Raw genomic sequence first — 25357 nt, forward strand, 5'->3', positions numbered from 1 at the left:
ATGGATTACAAAATATTTTTAAATGCTAGAATCTACAGCCTTGATTTGAGCAAGAGTAAAAAATTGAGGTAAAAAAAGTCAGGATGTGTTTATACAAGCATATTTTGTTAATATTTTGGACTTAAGGAATTCAAAAGGAGTTCAGTTTTGAAGACCAACAGATAAGTTTAAAATGTGCATTACTTTACCTTGTTGAGATAGATGACTTGGAATCTGTATTTCAAAGTGTACGTATATGCCTTGCAAAGTGCTCAATGGGTTTTGTTGTTGTTTTCCAAAACTTGACTTGTTTCGTGTAATAGCAAGATAAAATCAGCTTTGTCTTTCTCTAGCTGTGTGAGGCACATGAAGAACACTGTTTAAATTGTTGTTTAAGCTTTTCAGACATCTAGGCCTCCTCAGCATTAGTGAGTCACGGTGCAGGTGCAGTTCACAGCTGGGAACAGTGACAAAGGACAAAGTGAATCAGTTTCTTTTTCTTTTCAAATCTTCTGTAACATAGAAACACAGATGTGGAGTTACTAGGGAGTGAAATTTGATTTCACTTTTGCCTTTCAAAACTGAACCATAGGAAAAAAACCTTGGTAGCAAGTATTTGAAAGTCTTATGTGTCTGACAAAAACCACAGAGTGTATTATGGGTAACATTTTGCTTTGAGTAGAAAGTGCAAGCTTGCTGAACTTGATACAAATGACCTGAAAGGTTTAAATATGAAGAAAAGGGAAAATAAAGAATGAATGAGAGCTGGAATTAAATGCTAACTACATTCACCCGCTCCAGTTAAATGCAAGGTTGTTTCACCTAGATTTGGCAGGCACACAGATGAAACTGCAAAGACATATCAAAGGCTTGTGGTATTTTATATGAAGCCACTTTCAGAAGTTATAGCATGTTAGAACACATGCAAAAGCATTTCCAACAGCACTGTCAGTCTGCCAGAACTGCAACCCATGTCACAGCAGTTTTTCTGTCCTTTCTGGGTATTTTTTCTTGAGGAAAGAAGAAAGGCATGTAGGAAGCTTCTCGTCTTAGGCCTTTCCATGCTCATCTCTTGCTGTTGGTAATGCTTATTGGTTTTGCTGCAAACTGGACTATTCTGTACTGTTGAACTGGAGTTAAATAGTCGCTCCAGTAAATTGGTGTTAACTGGCAGAGGTACTTGGGATCAATTGCTCAGAATTTCCAGCAGTAAATTTCCATGCCAGACATAGCAGTTTGAACCCCTTTATATTTAATATGTTTTTTGAGGTGTGCAGTTCGGACTCTTCAAACTTCAGGACACCTGCCTATCTTAAAGCATGTGAGAAGCTCTGTTGACTTTTACTAAATTAGAGTTCTTCCTTTTTTGAAGTATACATATATGTTTTCAGAGCCTGTGTTAGAGCATGTGCATACCAGCTGGAATGTGCCATAGTAAATCTGTGTTACAAAGGAGGTGTCATTTTCCAAAGCCTAGTTATTAAACATTCTCTGAGCAGATAACTAATAACTTTTGGATATACAAGTAGAAAAAGATTCTGGCTGTGATTAAGAAAGCCAGAGAATTACATTATTTATAATCCTTTCCACATACTTCAATGCACTAATTAGATTACCAAGGAGGAACCCTCTTAAGATAGCCAGGGAGAAACTTTCTGAGACATGTTCAGGCACCTGCAGGAATCTGCCAGCCAAATGCCTGCTGTAGAGATGGAAAATCATCTTTTCTGTGGTTACAGCTTTTATGCTGTCTTCCATAGTAACACTAAGGCAGCTCAACATTACTGCAGCTTGTTTTTAAGTCCTGAGTGCTGGAGAACTAAAAAAAAAACAACCCAACAAAAAAAAACACAAACCAGAAAAAAAACAAGAAGCCTTTCATAAGAAAAAAGAGAGGAAAGGAAGGAAAAATCCCAGACTTTAAGGGGTCATCTGGGTGCACTGAGGAGCTGAAGTGCTGTTAAAGAAACACTGCTCTAACTTCCTCGACTCCCCACTAACACATACTGCTTTTCAAAGTTGAATTTTGGGGGGGTCTGGTTTAATTTGGGGGGCTGGAAAACTCATCTGTTTGTGCTGCTGGTAGTACACAACACCTGAGTCACTTCCTGGGCAAGCCACATTAAATCTGGACAAATACCTGGCAAGACAGAGCTCCTGCTGAGAGCAGTTTGCAGTTCCAAATAGCGATACTCATTAGAGGATATAGATACTACAAAGTTGACTACACCAGGTGAGAAATTTGTGATGAATAAACACAAGCCTAATTTTTTCTGAACTTGGAAAAACTCAGTTTGATAGTAGTTAGTCATTTTTTTCCTACAAATTTTCCTTCCAGCTCTCTGTAGAACTGCTCTGAGAGGAGGAGGAAATATATTCTTCCCATGACTTTATTGCTGATAGTTTCTTCTGAGAAGCCTATTTTTGCATAATATCTAAGTATTTGTCAGCAATTTTCCCCATAAAAGGCAGTATTTCCACATCCTCTTTTGTAGTCAGTGTAAATTTACATATTCTTTTAAGTCTGTTTTGGCTGTATTTCTACTACCATTCAAGGCAAAGCGTAGGGAGTGGGACAGGGTTTAGGGCTGGTACTCCCAAATAGAAGTACATTTCTTCTATTTAAAGCTCTCCCCAGTGGTTGGTATTGGTAATAGTATTCTTCATTTCCTCACCAGAATGTTTCCACTTCTCAGAGATACAAGTCATCTTTCTCATTCCATTTTATGGCAGCGTCAGGGCACTGAGTAGGCTAAAAAGCCTTAATGGCTCTGACCAGCCACACCTGGGACCACCCCAACACCCAGGGCCTCTATTTAGGCTCAGCCCTGGGTACTAATTTCTTGCCTGAGCTGTGCTGGAGGAGAGCTGGTCTTCAGCTCAGCCATGGTCTGGTGAACTGGGACTCAACCTCTGGGCTGACTTCCATACTTGACCTCAGACTTAACCTCATCACAGTGATATTGCTGTATGATTTACAGTCTGTGTTGGACGTGGCCACTGTCTGTGAGTCTATTCTGCTGTGAGACTGGGCCCAGGGTGGTGAGGCCGCTGTTTGGCCAGCTGTGGGATTCCCTTGGGATCACCTTCTGTTGGGGAGCAGCTGGCCCTTGTTACATTACAAACCCTTCTGAGGGACCAGCCTTCACCTGGACTCTGATCCCCCCCAGAGCACCGGTCCTTTACTGACCACTGGGCTCCTAATGAATTCTCTTCCAGGCTGCTGTGGCTCATCAGAAACAGCCCAAAACCTCTGTCCCACTCAGGTCCTCCTTGCCTCTGTGGGTTTTCAGGGGTGGCCTGACACTTCCACAGTGATTTAGTCCCTCTACAGTGAGTCCCTACTGATCCCAGACTTGTGTGAGGATATGCCTTGCTGAGAAGGGAGGCTGTTGATACTGCCCTGAGGGCACTAATTGGCCTAATGACCCTAACAAGCATCACCTGTGGCCTCCACCCACACCCAGGGGCTCTATTTAAGCTCAGCACTGCTAGAGGAGGGGTGGTCTTTAGTTCAACTGTAGTTATGTCTGGCTATGGAGTCCCTTGAGCCTGGCTTCAACCCATGGGCTGATATTGTGGCTTTGCCTCATCCCTGTGGACCTGTGTGCTGACTGCTGGACCTGATCCTAACCCTGAGTTCCTGGCTTGATGTTGAACCTGCCTCATTGCTGTGATATTGCCTTGTAATCTGGACTCTTGGTTGGATCTGGCTGCTCTTTCTGTATCTGTTTTGCTTGGATGCTGTGGGACTGGACCCTGATGGAGGAGGTACTGCCCCACCAGCTGTGTTATCTCTCTTGACTCTGGGATCCCCATTCCTTAGGGAGTACCTGGCCCTTGCTGCACCCTGATAAGCAATAAGGAGATCCAGGTACAGTAATATGATGCATCCTGTGGCTTAAGCGTAATTTTGAGTAGCAAAGAACTGTATTTGTGGGGGGAGGAGAAAAGCTGAGTGTGGGGCTCTGCTGTATTTAGCTCTTGGTCTTCTGGCATATTTACTTTGGAAAGTAATGTGTCATGGAATGGTTGTGTTCCTCTTCTTGCTATGAAAATTCAGTTGGGATGGTGTTAGTTCTGTTGCTTTTCTTTCCTGCTAGCACAGGGCATAGCTTCTCCTGCTGCAACTAGTGTCTCTGCCTGACTGCAGAGTTGGGTAGATGTCTGTGCATTGGTTGTGTGCAGGTCAGTGCTTTCAAAGCTTTCTTCTCAACTCTGTGGAACTACGTTTTAAAACCAAAAGAATAAACACTGCAAGCCTATGGTTTCAAGCCCACAGGGCCAACCCTTGCAGTCTTGGGAGAGTGGAAGCAGCCAGCTACAAACTGTGAGAGCAGTCATCCTAGGTCCAGACCATTGTTGGATCCAGAACAGTGGCCAGTTGTGAATGCTTGCTGAAGAATGTAGAAGCAGGATAAATCTGCAGTGATGCTTAGTGTACTCCTGTGGTTTCCTTATGCACAAATCCGAACACTGTTGATCCATATGTATCTCCTGATACTTCTCTACTTTTTTCCTCTTTCTTTCTTTTTTTCCTGCTTGTTGGGGAAAAAAGGTACTGCATTGCAGTGAATCAGATGTTTGTTTCTGGCCTAGGTAACAGTCACAACAATTGGTTATGGAGACAAAGTTCCCCAGACATGGATTGGGAAGACAATAGCTTCCTGTTTTTCAGTATTTGCTATATCTTTCTTTGCTCTGCCAGCGGTAAGTAGAACTTGGATCACTTTAATAAAGTCTCTGTCTGACTTGGGCTTACAATTAGGTAGTTTTAAATTAGTGCCTTTGATAGGAAATAATGGGGTTGGGTGTTGCTTGAGAACGTGCACACGTGTGTCCTCAAGTGTGTGTATGTACACACACATGCAAACGAGTGAAACTGCTGTATCTTTACTGCAGTCATTTTAGAGAGGTGTGGCCTAGAAAGGAGGCAAGAGTAATTTTTGCTACTTGGAGAACTGAAGCTACTCTGTGAGGTAAAGGAAAGAGAGGTTTGTTTTTTTATCAGCATGTCAGTGCTGGAGGTGAAAATTCCTTTGTTTCTGCTATTTTGTGATTATATAACAACAATTTGGGGTCCTGTGAGGAGAGGAACACTGCCATGAAGCAGAGGTCTAGGAAACTGCATCTGCTTTCCTACATGGTACTATAAAACATCTTTGGGCTTTTTGGATCTTCAAATAAAGGAATGGGGGGGCGGGGGGAAATAAAGACAACAACATCAAAACAATTAGAAAAGACAGAGTATTTCTTCAGTAACTATTTTTCAACAGAAATGCTGACATAAAGCATATCTTTAGCTTCTTTGCTCAATTTGCCTGGAAAATCAAGCTGGATTCTGGCTTTAGTTGTGGGGTTTTTTTGTGGCAAGGAATTAAAAATAAGTTCAAAGAATAGCTGTAGATCAGTCATGTGACATTGGCATTTGCTTCTCCCACCATTGTGTAGGGTTGCCTTTGGAACGTGACTCTCTGAATGCCTCTGACTAACGTTACCTGTAGATCACAGCAATAAACACATACTGTTTATTGAAGTTACATGATGCCAATATCAATGTGCTCAATTTCAGGTTTATTTGTTGGAATAAATAGAATTCTGTCACTGTGGACATTTGAAAATTTAGAACTTTTCTAGGACAGTCTTTTATAAAATGTCTATTTCATATGCCAAGTATTTGTTTTAGGCATGTGAAGTAATATTGCAGTCTGACTAGTAATTTTGGTTATATTTAGGGTATTCTGGGGTCTGGTTTTGCCCTGAAAGTACAGCAGAAGCAACGTCAGAAGCATTTCAACAGACAAATCCCAGCTGCAGCTTCTCTAATTCAGGTAAGGCCCCTAACAGTAAAATGCTTAGGAGAGTATTATAGGGGGAGTGTGGCCTAGTAGTTAAAGTACTGAGAATCACAGTTACTAGATTTATTCTTAATCTGTAACTTGTTTAACTGTTTTGTCTTTTTGATCCATTTCAGTCGCTAGAGAGAATTAGATAATTGCCTGTCCCGCTCTCATGAGTGAACATAGGAGGTTTTACTAACCTGAGATTCACAGGCATAATGACACTAACTGGATGCAACGAGTCTATTTAGTGAAACAGTAAAAAAATCTTTGTTATAATCTTTAATTCCTAACTTCCTTAGGTCCTGTGCATCTGCCAAATCCTGAGGTGATGAATGTGTATACATGTACACACACACCTCAGTTTAGAATAATGTCCCAGCATGACATTCTATATGATAATGTAAAGAATGCAATAGCATGGCGCACAAATACTAAAATGCGGCACACTGCAGAAAGAGGGAAACAGCAGTATTCTATGATGCTTGTGGGGATTTGCTTTTATGAGGGTGGTTTGGATTTTAGAGGGTTTTTTGGGGGGTGTGGGGTCTTGTGGTTTTGTTTTTGGTTTCTTTTTACTGTGGGCAGGGTTAGACCCCAGCTCCTAGGGGGAATGCTACAAAGAGCATCCTTAAGATCCCTGTGTGCTGAACGCATGTTTCCTGGTGCAAACTGTACTCACCACAGTTATATACAGGGAAGAATGTATTTTATTGGGCATGGCGCTGTGTGGTGTAGTGCAGTGATTGCAGTCAGAACTCTTTGCAGCATGTTTACATTGAAGATTCTGCTGTTAGTTTGATTTGCAGCAAAATCTGACTTACCTGTCCTGCAGAATAATAGTGGCTGCTTTTTCATCGAGATTATTGGGTTTGGGTTTTCTTATAGACTCTGTGGCGGTGCTATGCAGCAGACAAATCCTGCAGTTCTACGGCAACATGGAAGATCTATGTTACATCACCGATGCAAAATCCCAAAAAACCACCAGCGCCATCTAGCCCTAGTCTGAGAAAACAGGTAACGGAGAGTTGGCAGAGCTCTATTCTCTTCTCGTTTTTACTTCGATTGGCATAACTTGCCAAAATCCTTATGAAGTGTCCAAAGAATTTGGAGAGCTGAAAAGCATTTGTAATGGGACATTTGAATGTTTTCCTCATGCCACAGCATGATTAGTTTAGTCTTCCTTAAAATATTCCTGAGGGACAAATGTCTTCTCATTTTCAGTTTGCCCTGGTGGTCAGACAGGTGCCAGTTCTCCATTGTTTTATGCCCTTTGAAGTCTCTTCTACCTTCTCAAAGGGTAGTGTAAGTCAATGATAACACTTGCCCATTTTGCATTCATTTTGCGTGGTAGTTCATACAGAAAGAGGAGAAAGCTAGTTTAAAAATTTTGTTTGCATTCAACATGTGGCTGACAATATAGGTGCTTTTCTTGCCTAAGTACTTCTCTCCATGGTACTTTTATGTGGAACTGTGTGTAGAAAGTTGGGCAAATTCCTGAGCTGTGGCTGCAGTAAAGTGGAATAGTGTTTGTCTACACAGGTGGGATTGCCTAAATATAGTTGTGTAGTTTCATTGGCAAGCTTGCCTAGCCTTCAGCACCCCTTGTAGAAGGGTCCAGGTCTGCAGCTGGTCTAGCTTAGATACCCAGTGATGCTAGAGGCCTGGGTTTAGGCAGTGAAATCCTACTGATGCCTGTTGCCCAGTGGAGAATTGCGGTACAATTTCCCCGCAGCATGTGTAGAAAGCAGTATTGGCATGATCTCTGTGCATGTATATGTTTCGGTGTTAGAGCAGTGCAATCTACTTGGTGTTGAGCAGAGTGTAACTTTGCCATGAGACTAGCTTCTTCGTAACTAGAGGCAGAAAAACCTGGAGGAAAGGAGTAAAGCTGAAGTAAGGCTGGGTAGTATGTTTTACTGAACAACAAGCAATCCATGGTGGGAGACCTGGAAAAAAAAATGGCAGCTTTTAGTGCCCTTAGTATTTTCCCTCTGTTTTTTCTAGTGAGAGGCATTTCCCTAATATATTATCAAACCTAAACTTCCCTGTGAACTGCTAACCCTAAATCAAGAAAATAATAATGGTTCTTTCATCTCTTACCAATGGATCATCTTCCCTTGTCAAAGGAGACTAGTTCTTTCTCTACCTAGCCTCTCATTTTAAAGGCTTAAATGTATATTGATCATCTTGTGCATGTTGTAGCATTTTGTTCTCCAGAGAATTCCTAGTTTCTTTTCCTCCTATGAGAGACCAAAATCTTTGCCTTTAGAAGCATTTTGATGCACCGCAGAGCATCCACTCTCTACAATAAATGCTCCTTTCCACTATTTTTCATGCCCTGTTTGATTAATTTTGAACATGCTTTTTGTTTGTGCAGCTCTGCAGCAGTTAGAAGAATGAAATCCAAAAGACTGAATGCAGACCATAATAAAATAAGAATTGGTTTACTTAGACCAAACAGCAGTGTCCCATTTGTGAATATATTGAGCCTGCAGCTGTTTATGTTGATGTGTGCAAATACTTGTTCTCTCTGTTGATGCTTATCTCTAACTGCTTAGTGGTCACATCAGAGGCCAAAGTACTTTGCAGAATTGAGTGCAGTAGTCCTATATCTCGTTACTGGAGCATCAGGCAAACTAATGTATGCCTCTTACCTCTGTTTTGAGGTGAGTAGGAGAACCAGGTGGGACTAGAGCCAAAGGGTAGGTGGCCATGAAGACTGGAAATAAATGCTATGGTGTGAGAAGTAGTATTTATATAGCTAGGTGGTGGCAGCATCCAGGAGGCAGACAGCACAGGCCATCTAGTCAGTATGAGAGTGGCTGTTATGTTGGTCGCTTCCAGTCACAAAAGCAGATGGAGACCAGCCTTGCTTGGAACCAGTTGAATCCAAACCTTCATTTTTTGTTCTTGTGTACCAATTGTAGGGTGCTTATTAGGTTGCCTCTTAGGCTTCTAAAATCAAGAGAACTTCAACTTTGGAGGCAGGAGGAAGGATTTATCTTCTCCTGATGTGCCTAATTCAGCCTTTTTTTGGTAAAAGGTGAAATTTTCTGTAGTTGAAAAGGCTGTACAGTGCCTAGCTCATAGCTCAAAGTCTATGGTTATGTTTCATTAGAGCTTAGAAAGATGTTGCAGCCAAGCTGTTGTATACTCAAGTGATTACTATTTTGGGTGCCTTGAGTTTTGGACCCAGTTTGAGAAATTTTATTTAAGACCTGATTTTCAGAATGTGCTAGGCATCTTCTGAGAATCAAATTCCTACCAATTTAAGTTGGTAATTCAGAATCAGCCACTCTTACAACCTGGGTTAATATTTTCACACTTTCACTGAATTTCAATTGCATTCTTTAAAGAACCCAAACAAAATCTAAAATGAATTTACTGTATAGTGAAGTTCATGTGTACTTTTCTGGTTTTGATAGTATCTTCTGATGTCATCCCATTTCTACTTCTGCCACAGGCTAGAAGATACAAAAGAAAAGGGAAACTAGGCTGTGGTAGTGATTCTGCACCTGTAATAAACCCAGGAGAGAATGCCTTGTCTATTCCACAGATCACTTATGATCACACTGAAGAACAAGAAGGCAAAAAAGATGTATCTTTCTACATTGATGAACCAGGAGGTAATTTACTTTTACTTATGTTCAGGTTGCCATTTTTTTAAGAGGCAGTGTTAAAGTGAATTGAACTGATGCAGGGAAAATTTCTGTGAAAAAATAATTTTAAACTAATCAGTAAAGCAAGATGCCTCAAACTGAGGACAATTGCATAACAACAACAGGGGGACACAAATTAAAGAAATCTTTAGATTCCTGTGGTGTGAACATCAAAAGAGCTTTCTTTGTTTACCAAAGTTAACTCAATTAAGATATTGGATATATAGTTAATTCTGATTTTTTTTTTTTTAATTATCTCAGAGGTTGATGGAAAGCTTCCTCAGATCTACCCTACCTTTAAACTTTACCTCAGAGCCTGAAGGAAGGAAAATGAAACAGGAAAAATCTTTACTTTTTTACAGCATCTTCTTAAACATTGTACAGATAAATTGTGGTAGGCACAGCTAATTTTTTTTTATGCCTATGTCAACCAAGAGGTTTTGGCAAGTGTTTTTTTTCCTGCTTCATTTAAAATATTGTGTGTTGCTCTAAGTGGCTGTTGTATTTCAACTTGGAAACTGGCCAAATTTCACTGCTGAGCTAAGATACTGCTTTGTTTGTAAAATTCTTTTTTAAATTGAGTTTGTAGTGGAAATGTGGGTATGAAATATTGTTTACTATAAAATGAGGGGGTTTTTTTTGAAAGCTAATTTTTCCACCTTTGTGTTGATTTCCTTTGTCTGATGGGCTTGGGGAAAGTTGTGCTAGTTCTGGATCTGCTAAATCTTTAGCTCAAGGGAAGGTTGTTTCCTCATAGTCTGAGGAGTTATGCTCCATACCTAGAGGCACGCAAAGCCTTGCCAAGTTAACTGAGGTATCCAAAGATGCTGGCCCTAGTCAAAGTTATATTATGTGGTGCTTTGCTTAGGTTTTCATCTGTCTTTGATAAACCTGAACACCAATTCTGTATGAAATTGCTACTCTTTGGAGACATTGAAGCTGACACACAGTTTCAGCCTGGAGAGAGTATGACTGTAGTCTTGACATGATGGTTTCTCAATTAAAAGTACTTTAAATATTTTTGTCCCCAGGGGGAATATGTAGTGTCTTCTACCTTTGATTGTGTTCAATATGGGAGTTTCACTGGGTTGCTTTAGCTTTACAGAGTTGCTAGATTGTATTGTCAATGCAACCGATGTCATCCAAGCTAGAGCTGTCAGTCAGATGTGGAACAGCAGAGATCTGAGAGCTGTGGCATATTGAGGCACATCTGTAAGGGGTAGAAGCATCTGGCTCCCACGGGGATTTAGAAAGACCTTCAAGCCTCTGCTTCATGCAGCTGATAGCCATGAACTGCCATTGTGGGAGGAAGAATTTTTCTTCCACTGATGGAGGTTTTCATTACCCCTCATGTTCTTCCGTATGTTTTATAATCTTACATAAATCTTGTATCTGTCACTTTGAGGTCAGAATGCTTTTCAGCAATGGTGGTATTTTGATTGTTGTTTGGCATTTCCAGTGCTTTTATAGGGTTCTGGGAAAGGGGATGAAGGGTGTGATTTATAAAGTTGCTGCTTTAACTACATGTCTCTTAAACATGCTGAGAATGAGCATAGCATTCTGTTGTTATATCTGTGCAGCTTCCCTTGCTGACCTATCAGCTACAAGTAGCTGATTTTGCTGAGTGTATTTTTCTATTGTGGTATGAGTCAGTGATGGACAGAAGAAGCAAAGTGGTGTGTAACTTGTAACAGTACTGGAGACAGTAAAGGTGTTGAGGACTATGTTGTCTGTATTCGTGACTCTGCCAGTGGACATCTATTTGCTTACGCTATATTTCTTAAATGTCCATGGTTAGTCTGAGCAAAGCTTTGTGCATCAGAGGAAAAAGATTGAAAAGACAAGCCTGTATTTTTTTTGCCTGACAGCTTGGTAACAGAGGAAAAGGAAATACTTTTCTCCACTCTTTCTGAAAGCGTTTTCTTGTTGTACTTTTATTATAGCTGGTCTCATTTATTCTTGTTCTGAGACAGCCATGTGTATTATTCCCTTACCAATTAAGTTTTATCTATTTTTCATTTTCTTTCACGTTTTACCTTAGCCAGTGTCAAGGCTAAGTCACACTTCATTTGACTTTTCTGATTCATTCCTTCTGTTGCAAAGCTTCCAGGAATGTAGTTGGCAAACTCGTTTGCTCAATTGACTGAACATTCTTGACACCTCTCAAAAGTTTAAACCTGATTTCTCTCAGTGAAGTTCTCCTTGCCAGAATTAATAGGCTTCAATTCTTGGGAAGTGGAAGTACTAGGCTTCAAGCCTGTAAATGGGGGTATTTTTCCTCTCTTAAAAAGCTGAAAGCAGAAAAAGCAGAGAAAATAATAATTAAAAAAAGGCAATTGAAAAAGGCCATGCCAGCTTCTCTTTCAGTGTTGCTATAGTGGAATATTTTATTCATTGGTTGTGGGGGTGGATGTTTTACAGATGATGGCAAACTTTTGAGGTTGAATTAGATCACTTTTTTTATAGGCCTGACCTAGGAGGAGCAGAGCTGTTGCTTTAAAACAGCTCTTCTAGTCTGCTGCTCTGGTCAGCTGCAAGAGAGACTGTAGGGAGACCTGAAACAAATGCCTGGCAAGTGCAGGCAACAGAATAACAGTTCCATGAAGAAAACACCTTGTTCTGGGCAGAAATAGACTGAAATTAGGTTAAAATTTCCTTTTCCCTACCTTAATTCAGGAACTGCATTGCATAAGCATACCTTTTTTTCATGAAAATAAGGTTTTTCTTGGGATGTCCTGTTCCTGTATCCATGTCCACCCAGCATCCTCTTGGCTTGCTCAAACTTGCTTAGGAGGCATATCTTTCAAAGCGAGGCAAAAATGCTTTCCTCTTCTATATGAAGAAGGCTTGAGAAAAGGAAAGCCTTATAAAGCCTAAAGATACGATCAACATTAAGGCTTCTGAGATACTTCTGTATGTGTAATAAAAAACATGTATTGGATAGTGCATAATGCAGAAACTAAAACTTTACATACCAGAATTGATGGAATCTTGAAACAAGCACTTGATAACCTAAAAGGAAAATAGTTCCTGACTTAGTTCTGAACCATGCATGGGGTTTTGGGTGTGACTAATGTGAAGTGCTCTGTAACCCTAAGAACTTGACCATCCTTGCAGGAATGGAAAGGCCAAAAGTCTTTGGCAGTAATAGTTTCCTTGTTTCAAGTCAGTCCTCTCAAAATGAGGAAGCTATTTAGAAAGAAACTAAAAAGGAACAGCTAAAGAAAACATGGATTTAAGAAAAACAATTCTGGAAAATAACTGTGATGCTGAAGATACTCTAGTGCAGTATATTCTTTTCATGGATATCTATTGCTTTTACTGAGGAACTCTTTCATACTAGGGTGTATAGTTTAATTTTTTCATGTAGTGGTTTAAAACCCTCAGTGATTTCATCCTAACCTGAGATTATAGCCATAATTGTTCTCTATAGTCCTGAAATGGATCTTTACCTGTACTTCTGTCAGCCATTGTGTACATGCTCCCCTGCAGCGGGGTCTGTTATCAGGATGACAAGACATGTATGAACTCTCTGGCATCTTTAATATTCCTATAAGATTTAAAGAAGGCACTTCAGTATTAAGATGGTGTTACTTATGATAGCAAGAGTGAGTGGCAGGTCATAAAGACTGATCCAAATGGAAGAAAAAACAAATAACATTTGAGTGTAACTGAAATTTTTTACGTGCACTTGAGTTTCATCTTTAAATAACAGCTATTTGCTGCAATGTATGCTTCTCAAAATGAACTGAATAGCTGTTTCATAATGCTTTTTATTAGGGAGGAAAAAAATTATAAAAATGTGAAAGTTTTTGGACCTTGAAGGTCAACCTCCTGGGACATCTTCAGCAGATGGAATATATTATTCTCTGTCAGATATTGTAGGTTGTATGCACAAGTCATTATTGTAAATTTGTCAAAGTCACAGGACTCTCAGAGTGATAAATCTCTGCTGGGGTAAAAACAAAATTCCCTATTTATCACTGTGCTTTTCTGTTTGCTTTTGGGAATTTCTTGCATGCTGACGTATTCTGCCCCTCCCTCCTTCCCCCTCCATATTTAAAGCAAAACTGCACAAGAGTAACTTTAATTTTTGATGACCCCCAAAATACCTTTGTAAGCCCTCTTATATAAAGTGTGTAAGGGTGTTAATGTTGATTTATTCTGTCTGTAATGCTAGTTTGGATGCTGACATTCCAGAATTCACCTATCTAGTAATGGGTTGGCTGTTCCTGGAAACTGGCTGCATTTCCGTTTGGGGAAAAGGGTTACTTTCCCTCAGTGGTGTAGATGGATTACAATCTGCAGTACATATAAAGAAGCAAGCATTTTAATTTAAGTGGATTCATAGATTCCAGTGCTGACAAGCTGAGTGAAAGGTGAGAAAAAACATGTGGCTAAAATTAACAGTATAAAGCAAACAGCAAAGCTTTTGAGGCTCTGCATAACTGTCAGTAAGTCAGAAAAGCATAAATATAAAGATATGTTCCAAGTTAGTAAGAGAAAGTATCCAGATACCATGCTTCTGAAAAATGTCATACTCTTAAGGTGAGTTTAGCACATGCTGCTGGTTTTGCAGTGAGAATCTATATTCAGCATAGGGCTCTCCAACTTCTAAATTTGTCAGTCAGTTCAGGACTTGTAGGCACTAATGGTACTTGCCTGGGAGTAAGAATTGTGGAAACTTACCTCTATGCCTCTACCAGAGAGTTTTCAGTCTTTGCTGTTTCAGCCCTGGCTGTCCTGAGTGAGAACTTCCAGTGAATTCTGTGGTTTATCTTGCATGACTGAAGTGGATGGTAGAACTGGGAGTGGTGTAAGGGGAGATGGAGGCTGAGAGGAAGAGAACAGCTACTTCTGCCAAACTCACTCTTACTTCTGATTAAATCTGGCAGCTTTTGAGGTTTAAAAATTTATTTTTGTTCTGCATTTATTCAACTCCTTGTTCTGCCTGATTTAGGACCAGAGTTTCGATCACTGGTCACACAGGACTTGAGCAGGGACTTTGTACCAGATGGTCCCAGGGACCATGGTGAGACAAGGTATTTGCAGCTCCCTCAAGCTTTTTCTGATTAGTAATATCAGTAAAACTGAGTTTAGATTTTTTAATCCAGAAAACATTTTTGCTTCATCAAAGACACTACATTTAGATGAAATTTCATTTAATTGAAAATGTTCCAACTAACTTTAGTTGTGATGTAAGACTGAATTTAGCTGTTCAGTAGCTAAAGAAAATTTCTCTGCGTGGTGGGGAGACTTTATGATGACATTGGCTTAGCAAAAATACATGGTGAATAATAAATTTGTGCTATAGAGTTAAAAAAAACAAATGAACAACAGAAGTGCTGTCAGCCACGGACTAGTGGCAGTGGTGTTTCTGGTAAAGTTGACTATTAGAACTGGAAAAAAGGACACTACCAGTACAGCAGGGGGGGTGGGGGAACTGAGTTGCAAAGAAGGGCATACCCCAGAGTAGGATGTTTTGTTGCCAGAAATTAGTATTTCAGGTAGTTGTTAAAACCTTAAAAATGTAGGAAATCACAGGCAAATAAATTCTATTTGAGTCAACATGTTGCCTAATAATAAAGCAAAGGTAGCTTTTTAAAGTGAGATTAAACTGACCTAATAAATTATATAGTTTTTGGTAAGCTGTTTCATGGTACTGATGGGGCCCTGATAATTTTTGCTTTTGGATCCAGAATATATGTTGTGATAGTCTTGCTGTGTAAGTCTCTGGACAAGAGAAGGAAAGATGAAAATCCAAGACCCTGTCATAGAGGTGTCAAGGGAGAATTCAACTGTTGACCATAAAGACAGGAAATCAGTTTGGTTTTTTTTTTTTAATGCTTGTGCACCCAGCAGAACCTTCTCACAATACAGGATCTTGTGGGGTTTTCCTGACCTCTGTGTCTGAAGGAATGCATTGGAAAAACCTGTTATTCAGCTAGGTCTTTGGTAGCCTTAGTGCAGAAGGTGGAGAGTGGAAGTAGAGGAGAGACTGTTCTACCTTTTGAGTTGTACTGCTGGAGATCTGATTAAAAATGCAAAAGGTGTATTGGAGAGTAACTATAAAATGATAGTCTTAGCCAGCCTTGGGAAGAAGAGAGAAGTGAAATAGTTATTTGACTTCAGGAATGGAAACTCAAGAGTTAATAGATAAGGTATGGTAGGAAGCAAGAATAAAAAGTGTTATGCTCAAAGTCTTTATAAGCAAGAGGAAGCACATGTTATAAAACTAGAATTCAGTGCTGGTATAGCTGAAATCTTGAGATCTAATCACTATTAGTCCAGATCTAATTGTTACAAAAAAAAGAATCAAATGCAATATTTTTTTGCATATTTAAAATGTTGCAATAATAGTAAAAATACAATTAAAACTGTAACAATTCTTAATTTTTACCTATTTTCCTGGCATTTATGTTCCTCTGGGTCCTAAGGTTTCATCTGCTGGAGGGGAGAAGGGGAAGTGCTACAATGAGTTATTGAAACCTGGTGTCCCTCACAGGGAGGATATGATGTTTGTGGTGATAGTTTCTTCTTCTCCTGAGATCTGCTTCGGGTCACTTACAAATGTTTCCTAACACACTTTTATGTATTTCTTCATTGGTGTGCAGCTCCAGGTTTCATCTGAATTTACCAAATATGTTCACCTTTATGTATGTGAGATTAGTATTTCTGTGTTACCCTTAAAACCAGTTTTGTCCTGTTCCAGGACTATGTTTTTCTTTAACTGACCATTAGTGAATTGTTCATAGCTGTGGTGTCTCCAGTGCCAAGCCTGTGCCCCATCTCTTATCTCACGCGTGTACTCCTATACCCTGCATCCTGTGTTTCCACTTCTCAAGGCCTCAGATATTCTCCCTAGCCTGGATTTCTATAAACTCTGTCATTATTTAGTTGTACATACCTCATTCTACTAGAATAACTGCTATTACTACTGTAGATATGAAACTATGGTTGTACAATGCAAAGATAAACAAAAGTAAAACAAGTCAGATGCAGACACCTGGTCAATTAGAGAAACTGCTGTCTCGGGTAAATCACTTGAAGTCAGGCCAGGAAAAGTTTGGACAGAGCAGGCTGGAGAAGCTTTATTCCTTAGGTCTTGCACTTAGTACAAAGCTTAGGCCCTGTTACTAGCAGCGCTAATACAGGACAACACAGAAGAATTCAGGAGACATAGGAGCTCCTTAGTGAACTCAAATGAATATCTCGGCCTGTTACTTTTCCAAAACATAGGAAAGATAGGAACAGTCTGGGTAAATCGTGAACTTTTTTAATGACCTAAACTTGAGATGAAAATCTATGCAGAATAGAAGTTTGGCCCAATTATTAAACAAAAGTGTAAAGACAGTAATGATGTCAGGTAATACTTAATGCTTTTTTCTTTTCACTGAAAATTAACACTGAATTTGCTAAAATTGACACTATAAATTGTATCACTTGCTATTATTTGGCTAATGATTCAGTGAGGAGCAAATCAAGTAGAAGAGAAAGGATTGGAAAAGATACACTGAAGTCAGGTTGCTTTTAGTTATCTGGGCTTGCAAAGTAAATAGCTGAGCAGTAGGGCAGTGGTCAGAAACAACCTCTAAGCCACTAACAGGACTGATAAGAGGCTGGTGGGGTGCATGGGTCTATAAAAGAGCACACAATGCATGCTTTGAAAGGGGTGAAAGGAGGAATTTCCATAAGTAGGAAAGTCCGTTTCCTAGAAAAATGCTGCTGTGGTCAAATTATTTGTTAAAAAAAAAAAAAAAACACCACCAAAAAAACAAACAAACCCAAAACCCAACAAAAAAACACAAACAAAAAAACAGAGTAGGAAGGAAATAAGTAACAGTGAACAGGAATTGGTTGAGAGCAATCGAATCAGATCATGCAGGGTATTTTTCTGTGATGTGGCAATGTACATTGTAGATAGGAGAGAAGCAGAAGAAGGTTTATATACTGATTTTAGTCACTCTTCCCTGTCTCCTCCTTATATGTGCATAAACACAGGATCTGTATTATGGCCTAGAAAACTAGCTTAGGCTACTGTAGGAGGGATGAAAACTTTTTGGAACATGATAGTTAAACAGTGAACCACTGGTGAATATTTTAACTCATAAATGTGTTTAGAGAGGTTTCTGAGCCTGGTGCTATCAAATAAGCCTATCAGTGGGTCAGATCATGGACTAGAGTGGAATTTTTATTCAATGCACATTTGGTATCAACTCAGCAGTGGCTGAGGGCACTTTTGGAAGACAGCCTGCGGGCCTGTGAGCCTCCCACAGAGGCAGCAATGCTCCTGCAATTGGCTCCTGTCTCATGTTCCCCTGCTAATCCTGTATCTCGCTAACTCACTGCAGTGATCTGTCTCCATACTTTTGATATCAAGTACAAAGGCAGCTGCTTGACCTGATCTCTGGTCTATTAGCCACCTGTTTATGGTACATGATGCCACAGTGTGGAAAAGATAACCCCCTCACTGCATAGCACTGGGGGATGTGTTGTGCTCAAATGAGCCCTTGTAGAAAGAGGCTTTTCCAGTTCAGCATAGCACTGCAGCACCTGTCATAGGTTCCAAATTATTTTGGGGAAGTGAGGGCAACCTTTGGCAGGGGGGAGGCAATTTAGGATTTAAGGTTTTCTTTTTTTATGGAGGGCTTGAACTCTGGTGAAGACCATGATTTTCTAATGCTGTTCTAATTGGTCAACTAACTTAATATTAAGAATTATAATGCAGATAGTGCATCAGGGAATGGGAAACATATATAAACGGAGGTTGCCTGGGGAAACAGTCTATGAAACTTACCTTTAAAAGTACAGATGAGTATGTGCTATACAACTTGGATTTTTCTCACCACTACTACTTTAGAATCTTGTCTTTTTGTTAAATGTTCAGTGAGGTAGCAACAGTCTCACTCCAGTGCAGCCCAGAATACATGGTCTAACATGACAAAGACCAACCTTCAAACAACAGTAATTTAATTTCAAAATGCAAGGCACATCTCCATGTGATCAGGTGGATGAGAAAAGGGAGGTGGAGAGAGCCCAACCAGCACTTAGGGCAGTGGTGACATACAGAGTACTTGCAGTACTGTAGATTGTGAGGTTTTCTATTGCAGTTCACTGGTGACTGGAGGTGAAGGCCTTCTTGAGCCACCTCAGAGCCTTCCCCCTGAAGGCAAGAAGCAGGTACTTCATCTTATTCATCTTATAAATGTCAATAAGGGCAACTTTTTGCATTTCCTCTGTATTTTTTTATTTTTGTGTGTGTACTGGCTTTGTAAAAAGCCAAGGATTGCCAGCTTTTGCCTCAAATTCTTTTCCACAAAAGAAGCAGAGGCAGCTAGAGACTGTTAAAATGAGAGTGAAGGACAATGACAAAGCTCTGGCATGTAGTAGTGGGCTGTTAGACTGCAGTTTTGGTATTGAGGCCGTATGCAAAAAGCTCGTCTCCTGTTGAGGAGGGAGCACTGCATGAGTCAGTGTTCCTGGATTCTGTTCCTAGCTCTGTTACTGATTTGCTATGTGACCTTGGGCAGACAATTAACTTACTGTGCTTCAGTTGCGTCATCTGTTAAATGAATATAAGTCTTGTCTCTGTCACAGAGATATTGGGAGTCTTAATTGTTTATGAAGTGTTTCTAGACTGACACAGCATTACAGAAGCGAAGAATGCTATTAGTCAATGCAGTATTAAACATAGGCCTACACGTTTATTTATTGTTAGCATAAATAAGGAGGAGTGGTAATCAGGAATGTCAGCTTTTGCAAGAAGAGAAGCTGATTTTTGCAGAAAATGTGGAGGGGAATGCTCTGTGGGGAAAGTAAGATGTGATTTAATCTAGAGTGTAAAGCTACTTTTTAGCCACAAGAATTTGTTCTTTCTGATGGGAATGACAAAACATTATTGCGGGAGATCAGTGCATCATGTTAAAAAAAAAATTATGGCTTTTTTAACTGGCTCTACTTAAATGGCAGAGTAGTAAATGTACTTTTACTACTCCTTTAAATATACTTTTTGTCTTGAATACATGAGTTAATACGGCTTGAAAAGCATGTATTTTACATATTTTACCTTGTATGTCAGCTGGGAAAGCTGAAAAGATTCCAGCATTAAAAGTAAAATAAACTCTGGTTCTGGGGGTGGGGTGTATGTGTGTGTATATATATGCAACACTGACCATTAATTAAAAAATGGAGAAGTAAAAATTTTGTGTTCTCTTTTTTTTTGGTTTTGCTCCCTGTTTAGATTTCCAGGTGTTAGCCACTTTCTAAACAATTTTAGTTTGCTTGATATGTCTCTTTACATAGCATACTGTTTGCAGTCTCATAGATGATGCCTGGAAAATAATTTTGATATACAGGGATGCATGGTGTTCTTTCCAGATTTTCCCAACCATAAATCCATCAGAATCTTTGTCTTTACTTCTGTGCTTTGGAAATGCTTCCATGCACTAGCCAGAATAAGTGCTGTGATGGAAAATCTGTCCTGTCAACTTGCCTAAAGATACATGCACAAGGGACTTTTTACACCTTTCTGTCAGTTTAATCCTATTGGGTGCTAAAACCCCTCTGTATGTCTGAGTATAAATAGCAGAGAAATCTAAGAAATAAAACTTTGTTTCAACCTCTGTACCTGGTAAAAACTGACACATTCTAGTCAATGTTCTTTGGTTTCTTGCAAGTAAAGGTTCAAGAACTTGTCACAGGGCTAGCTGGACAGAGCTACGTAATCCTTACATTTAAAGTGGTCTTGTTTGCTATTATGTTGTGAATCTTCACACTTGAATAATTTTGAACTTATACCTGCAACATCTATTGCTGGCTAAGACTTTCTGTTGTTCTCATGAGTGTTATGTCTGAGAACCTGAAACCAATGCACTTTGCTGTCCTGTTTGAAACGGAGGGGTGGGTCATTAGGGTGATGCCAGTGTTGCACGAAGTCATGATCTGATCCAGTGACGCTAACATTTTCCTGTTTTATTTCTACTTACTGCAGTAGAAAATAGCATATATAATTAGAGTGGCGATCTCATAGGGATGTACATAACTGACGCTTTCTGGAGGGAGATTATTTTCTTATTGTTGAGCCTGTTAATTCTGATCTGCATAAGATCTGACAGACTGGAAGTGAAAAGAATTAGTTGCTCCGAAGACTGTCCACAGTCTCTGTTGATCATGAAACCCTAGGAAAATAAGTGCTGCACTATGTGTCTGCCAGTTAGAGGTAGTCAGAACTCTAAGAGTATTCTCATAACTATAGCAAAAAAGAAAAGCAGCTGCTTGTCATTTACTTAACCTTGCTTGGGCTGAATTTAATCAGTGGAAAACATCTGGAACTGATTCCCCTTCAATTTGGAGTGTCCGGTAATCTGCTGTGTACATAACAACTCGTGCACCTTTAGCATTAGAATACTTTGCTAAACAATCTTTTGCAATATTGTTATCTTTTGGAAAGAAAAGAGGAAGCAACAGTAATTTCCTAATGAGCAAACATTTGCAATGTTGTGTATAGGTTGTGTTGTTCATTGATTTTGTGCAGCTGTTGTACGGAATCTATTGATCAGAGTTAATAAATTTCTAAGTGAGTAAGACTGCTTATTTGTATTGATTAAAATTGGGCCAAATTCTGAACTCTTTAGTGTTGCTTGACTACAACTGATGAAACAATTTGACCTTGTTATTCTTTTGATAGAATGCAATGTTGAATTATGAGCAAACATTGAGTATGTAAAAAGCTTCTGCCTATGATCTGTGAGTGGTTTTGCTTAAAATTCTTAGTCTTTCTTGCAGAATTACAGTGTTGGACTTTTCTAGTGAGCTACTGATACCTGCTTTTCAGCTGACTTTTCTGTTAAATAAAACTAAAGGAATCACTGAATTGGGTAGTAATACTGGATAAAATGCTAACAATTGTTAAAAGCGACTTGGTGGGAGATATGTGGAAAAATAACTGATGCATTTAAGCGATGTTTTCTGTGCACAATACATTCCTTCACGAGGGAAGTTGGCAAAACTGGAATATATACTCTTTTTCAATATAAATCCTGTTCACTTGCAGGGAAACGTTTATATTTAAATGAACTTCTTTGGAAACCATAAGTGACTAAATGTATCTCTGGGAAAAGCTCTTCCTTCTTAGTGTTCTCCTGAGAAATCTGCAGTGAATATCCCAGCTGACTTAGCAATAATTTCTATGGGAATTCCTCTGGGGTAAGACCCACAGAGGTGGGGTGGGGAAGGGTGATGAATCACTCTGGGCATCGCTTCCTCTTTGCTTTGCCCCCCTCTATTAGGGAGTTCTCTTACCCACATTAGCATGGAAGGAAAAGTAAAACTCCTATACGGCACCCTCCTGTCTTGTATTATGAAAAAATACAGATGTGATCAGTGCTACCCAATGCAGCAAAAGAGTACCCAGCTTGGAAATAAAAAGCAACATTTATGGCTCTTAAAATTATTTGTTATTTTGATAATGTATTATTTTTGTATTGAGCATCTTCGAGCAGTGGCAATCCACCATCAAGGAAAAAAAACTCCTGGGTTTCCTCTTTTTTGCTCTTGCTATGGTCTGTAGCATGTGGTCTCACCAACAGGAGAATTGCGTGTAGTTGGCATAGACTTAGAAACTTCTCTGTAAAAGGAGAAGAATATTTTTTCATCTTTGAATAAGGTGAATTACAATTCCAATAACCAGTTCCAGGAATTCTGGCTTGCGCACAGCCTGGTCCTGAATCTGCCTCACGGGTACGTAAACTGTGACTGTATTCTGACCCTTTGGATCTATTTGTGTTCCTTTAAGTGTTATATTATGCTGAGTTCTCAGAACTTGATTCCAGTTTTCAAAAAAAATCTTAAGCAGCATAATGCCAGTATTTGTTGCTAGTGGCTTTTTGGTTCTGTTTTTAATGGGGTGAATCAGACGATGGCAATGGGATACTCTAGACCTGGTTGTACTAACTCAATTAAGATCCATTTCAGGTCAGGTTGACCTGAATCTATCCTAGATTAGTTTGTGCTGAGTGAGCCATCGTGAAGCAAGTGTGTGCCGGCAGCCCTAGATAGAAGTCCACAAGTTTCTCTTGCTGTTTATTTGAAGGGCTCAGATTGGCTGCTGTTTCTATAACCTTTTAAAAGAGAGAGAGCAAGCATATGCTAGATTTTGATGTACATGGAGGCCCAGCAGCTTAAGGTTTACAGGGGTTAATTTAGCCTGATGAGCAGAAAGTATATGCAAAAGTACATGCAAACATGCCTTAGCATAATAAAATATCAGTGTTGAATAGGCTTTTTCCTTTTTTTGGCTGTTCATAAAACAGTGGGCCTAGTCATATGTATGACATCAATTTTAGCTGATAGAGATCTACTTGGATAAGGTAGTGATGGCTTTTACGGGGAATTACTTTGCCTGGTAAAGATCCTCAATTTACATTATTTGTTATCTTCTGCTTAAGTCTCCTTAAGGGGGTAAAGATGTTATTTGCTAGATAAACAAATGCATCAGTACCTGCCAAACTCAGATGTGGACTGGCTGGAGAGGAACCAGCCTGGGGGGAAATACTCTTTGTATCTCTTCTACAAATGGAGAGCAAGGCAATTTAAGTTGGGGTCCAAAAAGTCTGCATCAGTAGCAATTTCTAAAAAATGATTAATTTGAACAAGTTTGTCTATAGCATTTAATTCAGAGTAAAGCTTACTAAGGAGACCTCTGATGCTCTCTTCTACCTCCTTCATCTCCATACGTCCCCTCCCCAGCTTTGAATAGACCTTAGTGTGTTCCCATTCCATAGGATGCAATCACACATCCACAGTCTTCTCTCTCTCCCTTCATTTAGATGCTGCTACTACTGGGTCATGCAATTCTTCTCTATATGAGATGGAATTGTCGAAGAGATTTTTCCACTGTTTATAGTGTTAACTTCTCTGCCAACCCTCTCAAGAAACTATGCTGGAGGGAGATAGGAGGTCTCAGCTTTGCACATTGTCCCTTGTGTACTGCAGATGTCTCATCTCAAATGCTGAAATGTGGCTTTTTTCCATGACACACTCTCCAAAGGAATTGATGTCTTAGCCATGAAAAAATGAAGGAATTGTTGTAGAAAAGCTCTCTTTAATTTCAGTGATTTGTCTAAGCAGTTGCTTTTGCAACTGAACAGGTACTCCAGGGTAAATAATGCTGCAGATTTTTGTCTCAATGCTGTCAGCTTTCATTTAACCTGTTGAACTGCAAGTAACTAAGTATTTTGTGCTGACTGCCAGTCTATAAGGACCTTGGAGTAGAACAGGAGAGTGCTAAGGTTTCAGTTATGAATCTCTTGTAATATCAGATGAGGGTGATGGATAGATCTGGGCATAAGAGAAGCAGGTCCTTATCAAGGTGGTGCTTCTGTGCCATGCTAGCAAACATCATTGTTATAACAACATTTGCAAAGCCAGAAATGGTCAGTACTTCGAATCAAACAGCAAGATATTCCCTTCATTTGTGACTTCAACCTAGTTTAAATCTGTTTCTCAGATGGAAGAAGGACATACCCAAATTTGAATAAGAGAACACTAAAGCTTGAAAGCCAACTTGTAAGGCGTGGGTTTTGGGGAGGTTTGGGGGGTGTGTGTGTCCCCAGTAGAAGAACATAGTCAATGCTCAGAACAAGGAAGTAACTGCACAAGAGCGTCAATGCAAAGGAAGAGGGGGGGAGCGAGGGAGATGGGGAACAAGGTGTTAATTTCTCCCTACTGGTCTCAAAGCAAATCTCCAAAAGCCTTGGATACAACAGTCAGTAGCCTTTATGATGCCAAGAGTCCAACTGACAGTAAAAATCTTAGGCCTTAATGCTTTAGGATTGTAGTAAGAGTCTTCACATTATCCTCTCAGAAGAAGTAACTTGCCTCTTGGGCTATGCCTTTGGTATGTCCAGAAACTGTACTGCCTTTCTCTAAAGGTTTATTGGAATAAAATTCATTTTACTTTTGTCCTTCCTTTCTAGGGCTTCACTAGTATTGCTTTGGTTCCCCCCCCTCCCCATAGCAATAGTAAAGGTGTTTGAGGCCACTGTGTGAATTTTGCATTCACTGGGCAAGTGCATGTTCAGATCTGTACTAAAATCAGTGTAAACAAATTTGGATGTATTCTCAACTCCATGTGAACAAATTTACTGAATAAGAAGACCCATCAAGAATTCTTGGATACCACCTCAGACTTGGAAAGTCCCACAGCTGCAGACCACAGGAAGGTCTCTGAAGCTAGCACTATATATCTGTCCTGTTCTTGTGCATCTGCTCATCACCTCTGTTGGAGACAAGGCAATGCATAATGCAGTTCTTTGTCCTGATCTGTTGTTATCTGATATTGTGAAAATCCAGCTGTTTTTTCTGTTTTGGCAGTTATTCAAAAGTGCAAACCATTCCAGGATGGTATGTATATGTTTGCATTTGAATGACCATGGAATCCTGCTACCCCTCCACTTACACTTACCAAATATATATATATAGTGAATGAATCATCCATTTTGTCCAGATTTAATGGATGAAGCCAAATGGTTATAATTTCTAAATCACTGCTGAGTGAATGCTTGAGAAGTCTTAAATATTCTTAATGTAGCTTGTATATCTAGTATTTGCCAAAGGGAGAGGCAGGATTACCTGTTTTATTCTAACCTAGTCTTTGAATGCAATAGAAATTGTTCTGGAAAAAAGTGCCTTTACTTGTCTTTAAAACCCAGCCTCTCTATGGCAAGGAGCTAGTAGCCGTGCTCAGAGTACAGACTCAGTCAGGTGTGCTCTTGACTCTACCCACTAGACACAGGCATAGTAATACAGTGCTTTCCTCAAAGGTCCTTCTTAGCACTTAGGCAACAGCAAAGGCTTGTGAAATCTACTGTGAGGAGA

The 25357-nt window shown here is 39.7% G+C and overlaps 1 protein-coding gene across 15 annotated transcripts in view; it reads left to right on the plus strand.

The window, feature by feature from the left end:
* Nucleotides 1–25357, plus strand: part of LOC104323056 (potassium voltage-gated channel subfamily KQT member 1) — a 517159-nt gene that overhangs the window by 63167 nt on the left and 428635 nt on the right. For 14 of the 15 annotated variants that reach the window (XR_011328745.1, XM_069806849.1, XM_069806840.1 and 11 more), the window contains exons 8-11: nt 4579–4689; nt 5715–5810; nt 6708–6836; nt 9286–9448. Coding sequence is in view for 14 of the 15 variants with exons in the window: in XM_069806849.1 (XP_069662950.1) it covers nt 4579–4689; nt 5715–5810; nt 6708–6836; nt 9286–9448 (499 nt within the window). In the remaining variant the exon portion in view is untranslated. The remainder of the gene's footprint in view (nt 1–4578; nt 4690–5714; nt 5811–6707; nt 6837–9285; nt 9449–25357) is intronic. The other variant, XM_069806839.1, reaches the window with a different exon arrangement.

The sequence above is a fragment of the Haliaeetus albicilla genome, chromosome 19 (assembly GCF_947461875.1).
Source record: "Haliaeetus albicilla chromosome 19, bHalAlb1.1, whole genome shotgun sequence".
Lineage (NCBI taxonomy): Eukaryota > Metazoa > Chordata > Aves > Accipitriformes > Accipitridae > Haliaeetus > Haliaeetus albicilla.